Raw genomic sequence first — 19,347 nt, 5'->3', positions numbered from 1 at the left:
AACAAGATCATGCATGTGCAAAGCTGCCGGTGATTACGCTCTGCATTTAATATAACGTAAATATAGTCTTTCATGTTGCCCATTGTTTTTTTTTCACTGAAACTGTTGCACCTAAAAGAAAAACCTGCATTTTATTTATACAGCCTTGGCGTTCTGTTAAATAAAATAATAATGAATTTTATTTATAATGTCATTTATATGTCCAATTGAAATCTCAAAGGCACATTCACAAGCTGATGATGGTAAGCTACTGGATTGTAGCTGCAGCTGGCTTGGGGCAGAATGACAAAAGCGCCATCAGCCAAATGAAAAATGAGGTGGATAAAATAAAAAAAATAAGGGATCTGTTTCTTTGCTCTTCACTTTTTAAATGTATTTTTGAAGTATCGGATCGGGACTCGGCTGATGCCCAAAATTAAAATACTCTGACTTGGGACATCCCTAATTACAATATTGTCTTACTGAACTTTAACACAGTATAAGTTTAGGATGAAGTATTTCTGTAATAATATGGTCAACAGTTGACAGTACCTCAGCAACATGCAAGGGCGTAGAGTGGCAGTTGTCCAATCGGACTCCGTGGAAATATTTGGCAGTAATTTCAGTGTATTTCTGCATGTGAGCCCATAGGTAGGGGCAATCCTCAGGTCCTTTCCCATAGCGGAGTTTGACACTGTCCCCCCAGCAGATCAGCTCCCGACGCAGGTACACATTGGACCCTACACAGAAAATAGAAATATCAACAGCCCTAAAATACTGCTCACTATTTGACCAAAAACAACCTCTATTTTCTAGGTTGCTGTTTGTGACTTCTACCTGGTTCAGCAAAGTTGCGCAATGGATCATCACCCATCACCCAGCCGTTGTGAGCCAAGAAGTGGCACATCTTATCTGGTTGGTTTAAAAACTCCATCTCCTGCTCTAAAGTCATTTCCTCAAAGGGGAAGGTGAAATACCTGGAACAGAGGTATGACGATCCACATATCTTGGTTACATAAAGTTTTTACCAATCAGTGACATGCGGGTTAGGGTCAGGTGAGGCAGATGAGGCAGTGCCTCACTTGTAATCCCGTTAAGTAAAAATAAGCACATGAGAAGTAAAATAGATGCCAACAACGATGAGAGAAAATCAATTTGTCCACTTGAATTTTCTATAAATTGCTTTTTTTGTTGGTAATTTCAAAATTTACATGGTCAAAATTGCAAAATGTATGCATTGCCTGTTGAAATACATGAATAAAAACCGGGGTGAGGCAATGCAGTGCCCCACCCCTGTGATACTGCTGTATCACACAAGTGAATGAATCAGGCAATTGGTGCATGCCCATTGCTGCCTGTCTTTATGTCGCCAATGTACTTGTTTCATTACACATTTTCCAATTTTTTTTATGTCAGAGAGTCTTTTTGATATATCTATGTGTGTGATCTATTTAGTCTCTCTCATCACTATGCAGTGAAAATGTGGTGTGTGGGGGAGAAAGTACCTGTGCCTCACTAATAAAGGGCACTGCTATGGCCCATAGGCACAACGAGCAACAGGTGCTCTTCTTCTACACATTGAAAAGACTCAAAACATTTAGGGGAAAAAGATACAGCAGAACTGTTCAAGGTTACTCTCTGACTGACCAATTTTTGAAAATGAAAGGAAAGTAGAAACAAAGACATTTTTTTTTTACAACAGAATGAGAGATATTTGTGGAAAAGGATAGCTACATGGACTTTGGACGTCATATAAAATAAAGGTAAGATCATACACGATTTTCAATTTAGAAAAGAGAGATCAGCCAAAGAAAACCTTCAAATAATTTAAAAAATGTGACCTTATTAAATATTTTTTTAATCTTTCTTGCCATTGTATTGTTAGGCGCTTTAATTAGTTATGGTCAAAATTAAAATATAGCTTCTATATTGGATTTTGTATTTGTACATCTGACGCTGGTGGAATCTGTGCCTCACCAGTCATGAACCTCACCATACATCACTGTTACCAATACAGTAACACAGTAATGCATACAAGATGATTAACTTTTAATCTTACAAGTTTTAAAAGTAAAATAGCATTAGTTTCTAGCATAATGATGTACACATTAATGGTAATGCAAAACCGTCTCCAACAGACAAAAATGTCCATTCTACTTTTCCAATGCTTCCTGCTTTGCTTACCATGTACTCTGTTCCTTCCCCATCAGTCATTACCTGGTGACAAGAGGCTCTTTCCTGGTAACTGGACCCAGTTTAGGACCGTGGTCAGCTAGACGTTCATACACTATGTTCCCCACAACGCAGTTGACTGCCTAGCAAAAGGAATCACAAGAGAGAAAGTCATGTGAATTCCCAATAAGACACAGCAGCATGACTAGCATTTTCATTTTGACCATTTAAAAAGCCATAAGTGTCCATTTCAAACTTTACAGCGGCCTAGGCTGGTGCATTGCAATCACACAGACATTCGAATCCAATAAAGGCCACAGTTTTTCTCATGTTTTTTTTCATCCAAATATAACCATAAAACCCATGTTCCTATGAACAGCAGGGGCCTCATGCATAAAGCGTGCGTGCACACAAAAAATGTTCGGCACCATATTTTACACACAAGTTGGCATGTATAAAAATTAACTTTGCGTAAATATACGCACACTTTTTCGTCGGCGTGAAAATGTTCGGCAGCCACGCAAACTTTTTCTGTGGACAATATCAAACTACAAAGTGTCAAAACTCACCTAAATACACTGAAATCTGACTACATTCGGTGTTATTTAGACCAAGAAGCATCAAACCCGATGTTTTTCATGATTTTAATATTTTATTGTTTAAAAGTAAATGATGAAACTGAACCACATTTATCCTCAGACAATAAGCTAACACGCACACAATATAAAGAAAATAAAAGTATGTGAAAACCTCGCTCGAATGTAAATAGTACTTTTTCTCAGTTTTTGTCTCATAAAGATGTAACGCATTGGTCCGTGCGCCGAAGTACATCTATGGGGTAATTTAATTCTCTCTAAAAAAAGAAAACGGGGTTGGATCAGCAGATTAACTCCAACCTGCTGATTAAAAATAATCAACAGGTTTGATTATTTTTAAGGTGATCAAGGTGTGTATGCAATACACAGCTATGCAGCTACACGTATATACTGTAAGTAGCTGCGTAAAGGTGAGCCGCGTAATTGTGGACCACTTTGGCTCTGATGGAGAACATCGCCAATGGAAGGATTCAGAGGGAGCGTTTGTTCAGAGATCATATTGATCTGCTGGGAAATGTTGATGATGGTTTATGAGCATTTAGATTGCTCAGACTGATCATCCAGGAGCTCTGAGCGAAAGATCGTGAGGTACAGCTGCAGTCAACCTTCAGTTGAGCCGCCCGCTATGTGAATGCGCCTTACGTACATAAAGCATTCTAGTATTTAGAACAGGGGTCTCAAACTCAATTTACCCGGGGGCCGCTGGAGATAGAGTCTGGGTGAGGCTGGGCCGCATTCACACACACGGTCTCCTCAGCCGAACCTTTCTGATTGCCTATTACCATATTTGGCCGTAGTCAGGCGCTGTAACAGCCGTAATTGTGTAGTGTCTCTTTAATATACTCTAGCATTGCTAATGATGTCAGAAGTATGCGCCACAGCTTCTCTGTAGAGAGCGTGGGAGAAACGTGCTAGATGGACATGTTAGCTCCCTAACTTTTTAGTAATGTTACGGGTTGTTTGGACGCTGCTCAATTTTCATGTCTGATAATATAGCAGCAGTTCAACCGGGCTTTGTAAGGTTGGTGAAGAGCGTATTTATTAAAGGACGACACTGTGGAATTCCCAGTACCAGTGTGGCTGTGAGTTTTTGACCGTCCTGACGAATCTGCCGCCTCCTCTCCTCCCTTAAACACAACCCTGTTAGGTACCAGGCTGGTGGGTTCTTTTCAGATCATCCACCAGAGGGCGCCTGATGACAGCTGGTTCTTGGAGGGCGTGCTGGCAGGTCCTAACCAGATGCACCTGTGGGGAATTGCCATCTCCTGGTGGAGTATATGAGCAGCTGACTGCCAGCACATCTTCGCCAGAGTGTTTGCCTGAACTGGTACACTGAGCCCTCAAGAGTTGTTTCGCTGAGTACACTTGTTGAAATTCGAGTTGTTTGGAGATCTAAATACTCCCTTTGTGATCCTTTTTCCAGGAAGCCTTCAGGTGAACTCGAGTCGTCCCTTCTCTGGAAGGAATCCTCCAGAGGCGCCGTGAAGGTTCTAACTGGGAGCCCGAGCCTCACCATCACCTTCCCAGTTACTTACCGGTGCAGTCCTCAGTTGGCAGTCAGCTCCATTACTTCTCCGTGCGGTCTAAGCACAACCTGTCCACCCTCCGACTCTCTGCCCAGCTGTCGCCTTTGGACGTACCCACCTCCTGGTGCCTGGCCTTCCTCCTCCTCTGTTCGGACCCCGACTCCCACAAGTAAGAGCTTCATAACCAGTTCAACGGAGTTGATTCGCTGATCCTGTACTCACCATATCTCTCTCCCTCAGTGAGTGGCTGAACCCGGAACCCTTTATTGATGCCAAGTCCAACTACCAGTTCTGAGTTTTTTTGTGAATAAGAGAAATAAATCCTTTTGAACTTTTACACCAGTCTCTCTGTGAGTGTTTCTGCATGTGGGCAAAGAACGTTAAACCCAACATGACAAACCCAAGCGTTACAGCGCCTAACCTTAATTACGTTACACTGATCAGCGACTTCCGGGTCTAGACTGGATGCTGAAGCACGTGAAGCGGGAGCGGCCGCGGAAATTGCGCATGTACCGCATGCAAATAATGACAAATAGAAAATGCAAATAGGCCCGGCCGATGTCCCGCCCCCGAGAGCAATATACTCCACCGTGATTGGTAAGTTCGTTCAGCTCCGCACACAACACTGAAAAGTGCCAATTATATCAAACTCGCGGGCCGCACTAACATTAAACTTTCATATTAAGGCTGGGGCCACAAACTATCGTCCCGAGGGCCGCAGTTGGCCCGCGGGCCGCGAGTTTGAGACCCCTGATTTAGAATAAACGTCCACATTCCCCACTCAAAGGACTCTCTGACACGCTGTCTGTCTTTAAATCCCAACTGAACGCGCTACCGTTCAAACAGGCATTTGCAGGATCTCTTTATTTTCTATTTTTTTAATTTGGATTTTTTTTTCTTTAAAATATATTTTTATTTTTGTGAGGTGACACAAAGCACCTTTTAAATAAAATATATAATTATTATTATAAATACTTTTACTGCTTCAAACAAGGACGTTGCCATGGTTATTGCTTCACGTGGTGGCAGACTTCCGGGTATTTATACTAATTTATATGTATTTATGGGTGGCGACAGAGCGGACCAGCAGCTGCGCTCTATTTCCTGCAAATTACAATTTATAAAGGAAATTTGCACGGTCACGTGGGTGCGCACGACTTTATGCATCCGATTTTTTTTGTGCGCCGCACTTTTCTAAATTTTTCTGTACGCTAAGTTTTAGTGTGAAAACTGCGCACTCTTTTATGCATGAGGCCCCAGAACTTTTGGGGGTTTTCTTACAGAGAAGCAACCCAATGTACAAGTGTTATGATGTGCTTTTCATATTTAAATTAATCAAAGAAATTAAGATATATAGAAATCCAATCAGTCAGATAAATTCTTCTGCGTGTAAGCTGTCCTGCCTTTAACCTTACCTGTTCCTGATGCTGGTGTATGATGTGGTACTGTTCTTCATTCATCTCAGTCAACTTCTGTTTCAGCCAACCACAGCACTCTTCAATGTGCTGTGGAGAGGAGCTGGAGAGAGATGGAACAAGAGGATAGGAATGAAGCAACATCAGACAAAAATGTGTACATGTCAATATGGATTGGATTACAAAGAATAATTCTCAAAGTTTCTTAAAACAACCACACTGCCACACTGCATAGCATTTGCTCTATATTTTTGTAATTATTAAGACATCTAAGATCTGTGTGACTGTTTGAGGGTGTGGACAGGTGTCTCCTATACTGATAAGTTCAAACAGGTGCCATTACTACATGTAATGAGTGGAGGGCAGAGGAGCCTCTTAAAGAAGAAGCTACAGGTCTGTGAGAGCCAGAAATCTTGCTTATTTCTTATTAACCAAATACTTATTTTCCATCATAATTTGTAAATAAATCCTTAAAAAAGAATCTATGTGATTTTCTAGATATGTTTTCTCATTTAGTCTCTCATACCAGAGGTCTACCTATGATGTCAATTACAGGCCTCTCATCTTTTTAAGTGGGAGAACTTGCACAATTGGTGACTGACTAAATACTTTTCCCCAACTGTAGCAAGATTTTAGACCACAGTGTTTTTTGTATTAAAAAATGCTACTTTGACAGGAAGTGTAAAAATATTGCTGGGTAATTACATTATTGGAAGGCTTTGTTAACAATTCTTAAACACACAACCATAGTCTCAAAAACAACAAACAAAATAAATATCAATTTTTGCACTTTTGTTGAATGCCAATTAAGTAATCAGCCAGTGGATATCAAAACATTATGTAATGCTGGTCATATTTAGAAACAAAACCAAGGCATAGATTAAATCAGGGGCGGCTTTTGGCCTACCAGACCTTCAGGGACTCCATAAATGCTAATATTTTAACAAAGAGCACATATGGAATTTTAACATTTGTTTATTGAGACTCTCAATGCTGTTAAATTTGATTGAACCCTACCATAACCCTAACCCTAAATTAAAATTTTTTAAATTGTTTAACATATAAATTTAAGATTTTAAAGAGCTGGCAAGTTTACTTTGTAAAAATCATAGTTAGATTGTTTTATTACCATAGTTACAATCTGATGCTACGAGTTTAATCTTTGTGTTTGAGCTTGGTTGGTGCAACAAATACCTCTCAGCAAATTACAATGATCACCGGTTGCTTTGAAGTGTAGTCAGTTAAATTAGAGCCCCTCTCCCAGATTTGACTAAATCTTTAAATGCTGTTTGTGGTGCTGATGTTCTTCATAGAAACCCTTGTGGAAAAATATATTTAAGTATATTTTAAATATGCTGTATTTTTCTGAAATACATTTTTAGTATGTTATCAAGTGGATATACTTAAGATTATATTAATGTAAAATAAATATATATATATTTTTAAATATGTTTATTAGATATTTCGAAAATGTATACAGAAAAGAAAAAAGAGCAACAACAGGACAAAACTTATACAGCACAGATACAGAAAACAAAAACAAAAAACAGGAGGCATGTACATAAGTTACAGCAATTATATGAGAAAAGTAACCAATTTATATATAAACTGAAAGATATACATCATTCGGGTTCACATTACTGGTCTTTTAATTTTTAAATATTCAAGAATACATTTCCATCTCTTTTTAAAAGCATAGAATTTCCCATTAAGACAGTATCTCAATCTTTCTAATACAATAACTTAAGAAATTAAGTTTTTCCATAGCTGGATCAAAGGAGCATTGCAACCAACCCATTTAAGCATTATCAACTTTCTGGCCAACATCAGAAAGTCGATGTTGGCACAGTCTCTTTGTGAGTATCCAGGTCACTGGTTATGAGCCCAACGAGACACAGGACGGGGCTAGGGAGAAGTGTTTGTCCTATAGCAGTGCTAATTTCTCGACATACTGCTCGCCAGAATGCCTCTATAATTTTACACTCCCATAAACAGTGAATTCTAGTCCCTGTGGTTACTTTACATTTGGGACAATTTGAAGAGCTTCCTGGTGTGTACCTGCTATATATATATGGAGATATGTATACATTGTGTAAAATATTATATTGCATTTCTTTATATCAGTTACATACTGAGATTCTGGAAGGCAGAGTCAAAATGTCTTCCCATGCTTCCGAATCAATTGTGCTTTTCAGAGTTATGTTCCAGGTGGATCTTAAATTCTCCATACTATCTTTCTTTAGGGCTTGTAATTCAGCATATAATCTTGACACAAGTTTCCCATGTTTATGACAATCAAGAATAGTTTTTTCAAGTATATCATAGTCCCCTGGGAACTCTAGTGAGTCCATTTTTGCCTTAACTTAATGCCTTAGCTGAAGATAGTTATAAAAGTCCCTGGAGACAATGTCATATTGTATTCTTAAGTCCTCAAATGTCTTGAAGTTTCCATTATGCCATAGATCATGTATCCTAGTAATACCAGCATCTTGCCAAGACCTAAGATCAGGACCAGCGCCCTCTACTGTCAAATCCGGGTTGTCTACCAATATTGTCAAAGACGAAAATTTTTTATTCTGTCCAAACATTTTCCTCAGAATGCCCCATGCCTTAATAGTATTAGTAATTAGAAAATTATCTTTGACAATGACTGGGAGTTCCCAGTTTTGTTTAAAAGATTTATAGGGTGATAGGGTTTAAAAAACACTTTCCTCAATCTCAAGCCACGGATGAGCATGCCTTTGGGTAGCCTACAGTGAAATAATTGTTGCATGTGAAGACAGTACATAGTTCTAAACCTTGGGCAGGCCCCATTCACCCAAGGTTTTGGGAAGTTGTAAGACTTCAGTTTTAATTTTAGGTTTTCTGCCTGCCCAAATAAATTCTGATATTGCTTTATGAAGCTATTTTTTACTTGCACAATATTACCTTAAAAGTAGAGAGCACTTCGGAAATAGTGAATAGTTTTGGTAAATTCAAGCTGGTGACCTCGTAGTCCAATTTTAGATAACACAGCAGGACAAGAACTGGATGGAAATAAAATGTCCAAAAGGACAAGGCTTGCTAAAGTGTTGCTGGCTGGTGGCAAGTTTGCTTAAAAATGCTTGTTGGAGCTATTTATGCTTTATTTCTTTATCAACTACGATTTTGTTAGTTTATTCTTAGTTTACTTGATTTATTTATTTATTTTTTTGCATTATTTACAGAGTTTATTTGTAGGTTAATAATTGTTTTTATTTATTTTTTGTTTAATTATTTTTGTTATTTATTTTCTAAGTAAGACAGGAAGTACTGTAGGTTAATTTTTTTTCTACAAGTATAGAGACTGGTATAGGACCAGCATGCACTGGGTTTGGGGCCTATCACCAGAAAAAAAGTGGGATTTTCGACAGTTATTGGCACCTAGTGCTGCAGTGTGCTTAGAGATTGAGGGCCATCGGCAAGAGTTTTTTGTCAGAATGGGAAATTGTAGGGAACTGCGAAGAATCGTCAAAAACTGTATGTGTCCGTGTTGCCCTATCCGCCCCCTCCCCTTGGGCCTAGGTGAGGCTTTCATATTTAAAAGAAGTTGCTGGGAGCCATGCAAATGCAAATCAACTATTGAACACCAGCCTTTCTGACTGTCGATCGTACAACAGGAACAACACCCATTTTCCCTTCTGTGCACCACCCAGGTCTGTTTACTAGTTCCAGGACCCGACCAAAACCCCTCAGTGTTATTACCTTGAGAAATAATGAGATTCGGTTAAGTATAAAACAGGCATTAATACCGAAAATGTTCTAATGTTACAAGTCATACAAATGGAACAAATACAGAGTGACATTCACCAGCGCTTGGCCACACTTAGCTCACCTTAGGGATGTAACCAAGTGTTCTAAGTTAGAACACATCAACCAACCAATCACATGTCAGTGATGAATTGTGATGTCATTGTTTTTCAACCAATGGCTGAGAATCCACGTTGGTCTGCTGACGTGCCATTGCATATGCTAGGCTATTCGTAGCCTAGCATACCTCCCACCAGCACTCCTCCCCCCCCCCCTTTCGACAAGACAATGACACGAAGAACACAGTTGAAATAACAAAGAAATGGCTTTGGAACAACTCTGTGACCCTTCCTGACCTGACCAGAGCCCTGACCTAAACCCAGTTGAGCATCTCTGCCGTTCTTTGAGAGCATGTTGCTCCTGTCTGTACGTCGCCAATTAAATGGCTAAAAAACATTTAATGTATGAACTGATTTTCCATAATTTAGCTTATGTATATAATGTGCAGTGCTTTTTGTCACCAACTGTGTGTAACGTGTTTCCTGTGCTGAGGAGCGATCATAAACGGCAGAGAACAGACTTGAGGTGAGGTAGGCAGTTTTCTTGCCTCATGGCAGGGGGCGCTCATGATCCCAGACATTGTGACTCCACAACTGCAGAGTAAGAGACAGTAATAGGGAGCTAGCCATACAGTCAAGAACAGCGATATATTCATAGTTTTCTCCTCTTACCACAGCAATGGTTTATTAATAACTGCAAAATAAACATTAAGCCTAAAACCATACCACTGCAACAGACTGGATGTCTGCTCTTTGTGTGGCAAATATTTGAGTGTGGGTTTTTTTTGTGCCATTGTTGTCAGTTGCTATGGCAACTGTCTGCGCAACTGCGCTGATACAGAGCGAGAAAGCAGTTTATATAAAAAACATATATATAAAATCCAAATTTTCTGGCAAAAAGCCTCTATTTTATCTGTTTTTATCTGAATTACAACACTGTGCAGTAACTATACAGCCCTCTACCAATCCCAAAGCTGTAAAGACTCTTGAAGCCCTAAAATTCTTTAATTGTATTCCCTGAAACACTGTCTTATCTCTGTTTGCGATCCTTGTATTATACTTTATATTGTTTTTATTTCTAGAAACCCCTGGCCTTTTTTCCCCGTTTTCCCCCATTCTATACACTGTATTGACATTTTGATGCAATTAAAAAAAAGAAAAAAGAAGTGGTTTTGAGTTGTACTTTAACGGTTTTTCCCTTTGATGTGGAGAATAGCAAGAAATTAATAATATTTACATGTCCAGGTTTGACTGAGTTAACGGAGTTATTCTACGGCGGCAGCATGGCTATGCATGACGTAAATCAGTGGTCCCCAAACTACGGCCCGCGGGCCAGATGCGGCCCGCCTCCACATTTGGTCCGGCCCCCTGAACAATACCAGAGTATTTTCATATATGTGCATTTTTATTTGATAAGTTGGACTTTTGCAATAAAATGTTCCTTAGTAATGAACTTTATTTATTATTAACTATTAGTTAGTAACTATTTTATACATGCATATAATTGACATATATCAGTTATATGCATGACATATAACGTATAACGACATATATGCGTAACATATAACAGACCCCAGAAGGGTGGATGGATGTTGCCTATCTGGCAACCCCCATCAAAAAATCTTAAACCCGCCTCTCTCAAAGAGCGAACGGAATAATGGCGAAAAGATTAGGTAAGAGAAAAATTGATTCAGAATGCAGGGCATTTAACCTGCAATGGACAAACGATTATTTTTTTGTCCAATGCAAAGAAAAGGCTGTCTGTCTCATCTGTCAAGAGGCGGTGGCGGTATTCAAAGAATACAATCTGCGGAGACACTATGAATCCCATCATAAAGACAAGTATGATAGCTTGCAAGGCCAAATGCGAGCAGACAAACTCTCAAAGCTAAAAAGTGGATTGTTAGCTCAGCAGAATACATTTGTACGCCAAGTTCAGCTGAACCAGTCATCTGTTCGGGCCAGCTTTCGGGTTGCTCAACTGATAGCAAGCAGCGGTAAACCTTTCACTGACAGAGAATTTGTCAAGAAATGCATGAGAGCTGTAGCGGAGGAGGTGTGTCCCGAGAAGAAAGACGTCTTTAATGCCGTGAGTCTATCAGCCAGTACAATCACCAGACGCATTGAAGAAATCGGCGGTAATGTATATACCCAGCTGCAGCAGAAGGCGAAAGAGTTTGAATTTTTTTCGTTAGCACTGGATGAGAGCACGGACGTGCAGGACACCGCGCAGCTGCTCATTTTTATTCGTGGAGTTACTGCAAAATTTGAGATGTGCGAGGAGCTGGCAGCCCTCCAAAGTCTCAAAGGGACTACAACCGGGGAGGATATTTTCGGAAAAGTGTACCAAACCATGGAAGAGTTGGACCTGGACTGGTCAAAGCTGGCCAGCATCACAACTGACGGGGCTCCTAGTATGGTGGGCATGTCTTGGGGTCTAATAGGACGCATGAACCGGGAGTTTGAAGAACGAGGTCTCACCGCACCGCTACAAGTCCACTGCCTAATTCACCAGCAAGCACTGTGCTGCAAAGTGTTGACGTGGAATTCTGTCATGTAGGTTGTGGTGTCATGCATAAACTTCATCAGAGCAAAGGGTCTTAAACACAGGCAGTTACAAGAATTCCTGTCTGAACTGGAATCTGCGCACGGGGATGTGCTGTACTACACAGAGGTCCGATGGTTGAGCCGGGGCAGAGTTCTGAAGCGTTTTTACGAGCTGCTACCTGAAATTAACGCATTTCTTCATTCACAAAACAAAACTGTGCCAGAGCTGAAAGACCCAGAATGGAAATGGCATCTCGCATTTTTAACGGACATGACAGAAATAATGAACAGCTTTAACTTGCAGCTACAAGGCCAGGGGAAACTCATTTGTGAAATGTATTCCCACATCAAAGCATTTGAGGTGAAACTAGAGCTACTTTTGGGACAAGTGAAAAAGCACAGTTTTATCCATCTCCCTGCTACACAAAATCTCTCTGCAGAGAACCCAGCGGTCCCTTTTCCAGCTGAAAAGTGTGTGGAAGCACTGGAAATGCTAAAGGTGGAGTTCGGTGTGCGATTCCGTGAACTACATATTTACGCAAAAGGAATCCGCCTTTTCCAGAACCCCTTTGTTGCCGACATCGATGAAGCCCAGCCTTCTTATCAGTTTGAGTTGGCCGAGTTACAGAACTGTGATGTTCTGAAAGATGCGTTCAAGCCCAACAGTCTCATTGACTTCTATGCCGCCCTCCCAAACGACACGTACCCTAACATCAGAAAACACGCAATGAAGATGTCCACACTTTTTGGCAGCACGTATATCTGCGAGCAAACCTTTTCCCGTATGAAACTGTTGAAAACGTCAATGAGATCAAGATTGACAGATGAACATCTGCATCAGTGTTTGAGACTGGCAGTGACTAGAATGGAACCTGACATTCAACTTCTCACCAGTCAGATGCACGCCCACAGTTCACACTGATGAACAAAGGTAAGGTCATTTTTCTGATTTGAATGAGATGAGTCATTCTGAGTATAAAAATATAATCATAATAAAATCTACTGGGATAAAATCCATCTCCACAACCATACTGGTAGTAGTACTGATTGTGCTGTGGAGGTGCTGTATCACTTAGTTCAGTTTCTCAGCCTGCTTGCTTTGTGGGTTTCACGGGGAAGTTGATGAGCTGCAAACAGCGATGTCTACAAGCTATTGGAACCTACAAAAAGGTTATAAGGAAGGAACACAAGAACTTTGAGAGCCTGCTCATATGAGCCATTTAAGTAAGAGATTCTGCTCTGACAACTAAGCTGAACTTGGACCTTTTAAGATTGTGACCAGCACAATAGAAAGTTTATGTTCCATGGACTTTTTTTTATGTGGAGAACCCAGTGTTATTTGGTTATTATTTATTTCATAAATAGTGTTATTTCCTGACTTTTGTTCGCTGAAGAATCCAGAAAAGGTTATTTGATTGTGCTTTCTGAAAAACAATACATTTTTATGTTTAGCACTCTTACAATCGTCACACTTTTTCTGTTACAAACTGACCCCGGCCCCCCATCAGAGAAGGGACAAGTTATGTGGCCCTCACAGGAGAAAGTTTGGGGACCCCTGACGCAAATGAATTGTCCTTTTGCCCTCCAGCATTGTCCGCATGCGCTACATTTCCTTATGTAAACAATAAAATGCAGGGGATCTATATTTGTAAATTTGATTATGTTTAAGTCAGTGCCTCACCAGCTATAAACCTCTCCGCATGTCACTGGTATTTAGGATAATTTTGACGCTTTGTAGTTTGATATTGTCCACAGAAAAAGTTTGCGTAGCTGCCAAACATTTTCACCCCAGGGAAAAAGTGTGCGTATATTTACTCAAACTTTGACGCAAAGTTAATTTTTATACATGCCGACTTGTGCGTAAAATATGTCGCCGCACAATTTTTGTGCGCACGCACGCTTTATGCATGAGGCCCCTGAATACTTATGACCATGTGATATTTCTGTGGGAGGTGACCTTATAAATTTGTTAAATTTCTGGGGAGTTTTCTATCAAGATGGGTGCTGAGTGTACATTCATGATAAATATTAACTTTTTTGCGTTTAGAAAATGGCTGCAATGAAACAGTGAAAATTTAAAGGGGTCTAATTACTTTACATACTCACTACATACATATGTACAATGTAGTTTTCTACATAAACTTAACCTGGTTCTAAGCTCTGTATGCCAAAGAGACTTTGATATTATGAGGATGCTTTTGTAAGAATTGTTTTCATCTTGAACATATTTTTTGCAGTCTAAGTAAATCAAAATGAAAGATGAAGCCAGGGACCAGGAATAACAAAACCTAAGGACTTCTCTGTGTCAGAAGAGGCCCTAAGACAGGGCCTGTTATTTTCCTGGCTACATCTTTAACAGCAAAAACTGGTTTGTTTCCAACACTACAAAGTGCTTATAAAAGATGTTTTTATTTGAAGATAATTGGACAGAATTTATTCCCCTTGTTAATTTGTCATTTCTCTTTCATACATTTTGTTCATTGTTAGCTTTCAGGGCACTGTGATGGACTGGTGACCTGTACAGATGAAGCCTGCTTCTTATCTGATGACTGCTGGAGATGGGCACCAGCCCCCCTTACCACCCTGCAAGGATAAGTGTGTTAGATAATGGATGGATAGCTTTTAATGTAGTTTGTCACCCTTAAGTCCACACTTAAACCACTCTTCATAGTTAATGCCAGCATCAACTGATTTCATGATATTACTGTTTTTCTACTTCTAACATACAGGGCAAAGAAGGCACCCAGAAATGTTTTTTCACTCCAGGCATCCAGTCCCAATCATCATCACACTAGTTCTGATGACACCACATACATCCCTAGTCCACAACATCGTAAAATTGTCTGTACTCTTTAAAATACAAGTACTTTCTCTGAAGGGGTGCTCAAGTCCAGTCCTTGAGAGCTACTGTCCTGCAACTTCTAGATGCATCTTTATTCCAACAGACTGGGATCAAATGGCTGAAGTCCCTCAACAGCATGAATTCAGCTCTGACCAGGCCTGGTAACGAGCCATTCATTTGATTCAGGTGGGTTGGAGCAGGATGCATCTGAAAGTTGCATGAGGGTAGCTTTCAAGGACTGGACTTGAGCACGCCTGCTCTATTGTTCTTTTTTGTAGGTTTCTGTAAAGTTCAGTGGTGCAGTGAATGGGAATGTTCTGTCGTTGATCCTCACTGTTCTTAGGAAGGAGAAATGTCAGTTTGTCTTGAGAAATACTGGAATGTTGTGACACTGAATTAACAATATTCTGTCCTTGGTGTAACCCAAGTGAAATGTTGAGTTCCATTTTTTGGTTCGCTACTATTGCCCTCCAAAATCTCGCGGTAGTTGCAATTCTCGCGAGATTTACTAAACAGCCAATCATTGTTGAGCGTCTGAGTCACATGTACCACCGTCAGCTCATTTGTTTGGTATATTAGCTGGAGCAAAAAGCATGGAGGATTAGAACAAGTTTGGGAGAGCAGAGCTGCAGGTCGGTTAAGCGCAACATTCCGTTTTTCTTTAATCTTGTATGATGCTGATAAAATTGTACTAACTTTAGGAGTCTCCGGTCGTAAGCTGAGGGATAAGAGAAACACAAAACCGCTTGTATGCCTTATGAACTGCGGAATTGGTGAGTCATTTTATGAAGACTTGGCGTTAATTGATATCAATTTGGATGCTCTATTGCGACTCTGAACAAACAAATTGGAGAACAATGAGATGCCTTAAATATTAAAAGTATTTGCTTATCTAGATGATTTTTGCATTGTTGTTTGTATGGAGCATATTTATTGACTTTTTATGAATAAGATTTATCTAGAAAATTTGTACTTGGAAATGCATTGACAGTGTTGGGTAAGTTACTTTAAAAATGTAATCCGTTACAGTTACAAGTTACCTTGTTTAAAATGTAATTGTAGTGTAACTTTTTCGATTACTTTTAAAAAGTAATGTAACTAATTACTTTAGATTACTTTTGGATTACTTTGAGGTTTTAATGAGTATTGACCCATGTTCAACATTTAATTTTTGAGAACTGAGTGGGAACCTTAAAAGAGCACTAAGCTGAGAGGGAATTGCTGACAGGCAATCACAGGAGGTCCACAAGAAGAGATGCCAGCACCAGGCATGTAAAATTTTCTCAGACTCCTCTCATCGGGCCATACTCTTTTCTGCTCCTCCCCCAGGCTCTACCATTTACGCAGTTTGCAGACTAACACAAGCAGGTTCAGAAACCACTTCTTTCCTACAGCGGTCACCTTATTGAACTCTTCCCAAAGACCAGTCTTTCCTTCCCCTCTATCCATACCTTACTGTACCATCCCAACATTTGTACAGTGTTCCTCTTCAATTCGCACCTGTATAGCCCTATCTACAGTGGCTCTGCACATACATGCATTTCCCTAGGGGTAATTTATTTATTCTGCTGCACATATCTATCAACCATCTTTCCTTACCCTAGCTGTGAATAACTGCATTTTATCTCTAAATACTGCATGCTGTACAATCTGCACACGTTGCACTTGATTAGATGCCAAACTGCATTTCATTACTTCATACATGTGCAATGACAATGAAGTGCTCTAGTTTAGTAATAAATAAGCAAAGTAAGACTTTTACATCACATTTTATTTTTCGTGATTTTTTCTTTGCACACCCTTGCTTGTAAAAGTAAACACGGCACAATACAGTGCATCAAGAATTAAGATGGACGATGGGTCCCGAGTATCAGATGGACTAAACGTGCCTTTCAGAAGAACGCCTGGATGCTTCCTCTGAAAAGAGAGAGAGAAAAAAAGATAGAAGAAAAATATACTATAATTAATAATTATATGTTCAAAGTAGCATTAATTGGGGCCTGCCCATAGCAATGCATAAGGAGAGTAGTGACTGACTTGCGAAGCAAGTTATAAAATTCCACAAGCTAATGACTACTATTTAGCTAAGCTTAGCATTGATGCTAATTTTTAGCATCAGAACGCTGGGTCCAAACCGACGGGCACACTTTGGCAGGCCCCAGTTACATTTCTTCAGGAATTTTCTAGTTTACTTTATGTTCATCATGAAAACCATAACACTGGCACATACAATGTCTCATGGGAAAGAATAGATTCCAACGTTTGTCAGGCATCAACACCAAACAGTCAAATATTCGTAAAACAATACGCTTCGTCTATCAGTGAGTTGCACTTACCTCTAAATGTTTCCTCAGGTTTGACATAGATTGCTTCGACGTGGACAAGTTCTTGATAGCCGGCAAACACTTCTTGCACTGCACGGTTAAATTTGAGCCGTTTTCACATATGTAAATGAAATGCTCCTTATATTTCCAGAGCTGGAAGGCTGTCATTTTTGATGCGCTGCTTGAGCTGAAATGGAACCGTCCGCTCGCTTGCTGTTCCTCCAGGAGGCTCCGCCAGCACAGGATGGACCATCAGAGGCATTGCGGCTGGCAAATATGATAGAGACAAGGAGCCGTAGCGGGAAACGGCGATATAGGGCGCAAAGCAATAAAAATATCATTACATATTTCGCAAAGGTTTTAGTTCATATTTTTTTTTAAATGTAACTAAATTTGTAATTCTTAATATTTTCGGAAGTAACTGTAACTGAATTACATATTTTCTCATTGTAACTGTAACGAATTACAGTTACTCTTTTTTTGTAATTAAATTACGTAACGTCGTTACATGTAATCCGTTACTACCCAACACTGTGCATTGATTAGGATTATTCATAGTGCAATGAGTGCCGATCATATTTTTTGTGTGCACACTGGAATGTTTGATTATATATATATTTGAGACTGGTCCTGCTTTATTGTAGAGGCCAGGTTCGATGGCGAGCTGAAGAATCAGGTCCAAGAGCCTAAAGGATTTCACCTGTGGTATTAAGATTTGGTTTCCCCACCAGGCTGGTGGGAGGCTTCCTGCAGCCCATGAACAAAATTGTTTCCACTCTGACTTTTGTCAGCATATGAACTGTAACAGGCGCTCTAAACTCACCTGACCCTGTTGAACTGTCTCAGTTCAGTTTTCAGGAGTTTTATGAACTGAATGGTGTGGCTTGTTACTGGAACTGTGGAACTGATTTGTTTTCTTTTGTTAATTTAATTTGTTTTCTTTGTGTATTATTTCCTTTTATTTTAATATGGCCATTTAAATGTTTTTTTTCCTTTCCTATTGTAATGTAAATAATTGATCACTGTGAATACAAGGCACTCACATCTGCAACTTCTAGTCTGTCTACTCTTTCCTGAGCCGTATCTAGACTTCTGAGAACTAGCCCATTGACTTTGTTGGTCATGATCTATTTTTAATTATCTAGAAATATAGTATACTGGTTACACAGATATGCTACATTAATGAAATATTTTTCACATTTCCTCTAAAGTGTAATTTTTTTTATTGTGCTAGTTTTTACAAGTACTGTCTATAAATTTTTTATATGACAGCTTGTACAACTGAATACACATTGTAATTTGTTTCAATTGGAAAGTGTGTTGTAATTTATCCTTCTGTATGCTGGTAGCCTGTAGAGTGTATGAAGCATGTAATGTCCAAAGTGAACAAGCAGAATAACAAAAGGCATTGATAAGTAACGAGAAAGTGTACTTCATTAGCAGTTATAATTAACCAAAAGTTTAATGCTTTTATATTTAGAAGACTTTCTAAATATATTTTAGATTTAATGCTTCCACAAAAATGGTACACACACACAAAAAATATATATATTCAAAGCATTCTTTGAAGGTTATTGGTTAATGGTTTTGGCTCTAGGTAAAAACAAGAGTCAAAACCTAACCTATGACTATTAGCTGTAGCTAAGCTCTCTTCCTTAGCTTCTTATGTTTTGTTAATAGCCTAACGTTCCCTGTAACCGACACAAACAACATAAGAAAATTAGAACATATTTAGTCCAACTAGTCATGGATCCATTTAAGTCATCCACTCATGACCTCATCCACTCATGAGGTCACTCATGATCCATGAGTGACCTCTTGGATCACTCATTGCTGAGAGCTTGGGCTAATTTTGGATAGCCAGTCAATCCTAGGAAGCTTCACAACTGTTCTATGTTTTCTCCATGTGTGAATAATGGTTCTCACTGTGGTTCACTGGAGTCCCAAAGCTTTAGAAATGGCTTTATAAGCCTTCCCAGCCTTACAGACTTCAATTACTTTCCCATTTGTTCCTGAATTTCTTTGGGTCTCAGGATAATGTCTAGCTTTTGACGATCATTAGTTGTACTTCACTTTATCCAGCAGGTCCTGTTTAAGTGATGTGTTGATTGAGCAGTAA

The 19,347-nt window shown here is 39.5% G+C and overlaps 1 protein-coding gene and 1 long non-coding RNA gene across 4 annotated transcripts in view; one reads left to right on the top strand and one right to left on the bottom strand.

The window, feature by feature from the left end:
• agla (amylo-alpha-1, 6-glucosidase, 4-alpha-glucanotransferase a) overlaps positions 1 to 19,347 on the bottom strand; it is a 121,362-nt gene that overhangs the window by 39,601 nt on the left and 62,414 nt on the right. For all 3 annotated transcript variants that reach the window (XM_032565093.1, XM_032565092.1, XM_032565094.1), the window contains 4 exons: positions 5,689 to 5,791; positions 2,197 to 2,294; positions 817 to 956; positions 532 to 719 (listed from right to left, as the gene is read on the bottom strand). In XM_032565093.1, coding sequence (XP_032420984.1) covers positions 532 to 719; positions 817 to 956; positions 2,197 to 2,294; positions 5,689 to 5,791 — 529 coding nt within the window. The remainder of the gene's footprint in view (positions 1 to 531; positions 720 to 816; positions 957 to 2,196; positions 2,295 to 5,688; positions 5,792 to 19,347) is intronic.
• Positions 15,270 to 18,279, top strand: LOC116721403 (uncharacterized). Its single transcript, XR_004339594.1, has 3 exons — positions 15,270 to 15,536; positions 15,606 to 15,677; positions 17,875 to 18,279. It is a non-coding gene; the product is annotated as an uncharacterized LOC116721403 (long non-coding RNA).

The sequence above is a fragment of the Xiphophorus hellerii genome, chromosome 6 (assembly GCF_003331165.1).
Source record: "Xiphophorus hellerii strain 12219 chromosome 6, Xiphophorus_hellerii-4.1, whole genome shotgun sequence".
Taxonomy (NCBI): Eukaryota; Metazoa; Chordata; class Actinopteri; order Cyprinodontiformes; family Poeciliidae; genus Xiphophorus; species Xiphophorus hellerii.
This window is presented reverse-complemented; position numbering and strand designations above follow the sequence as displayed.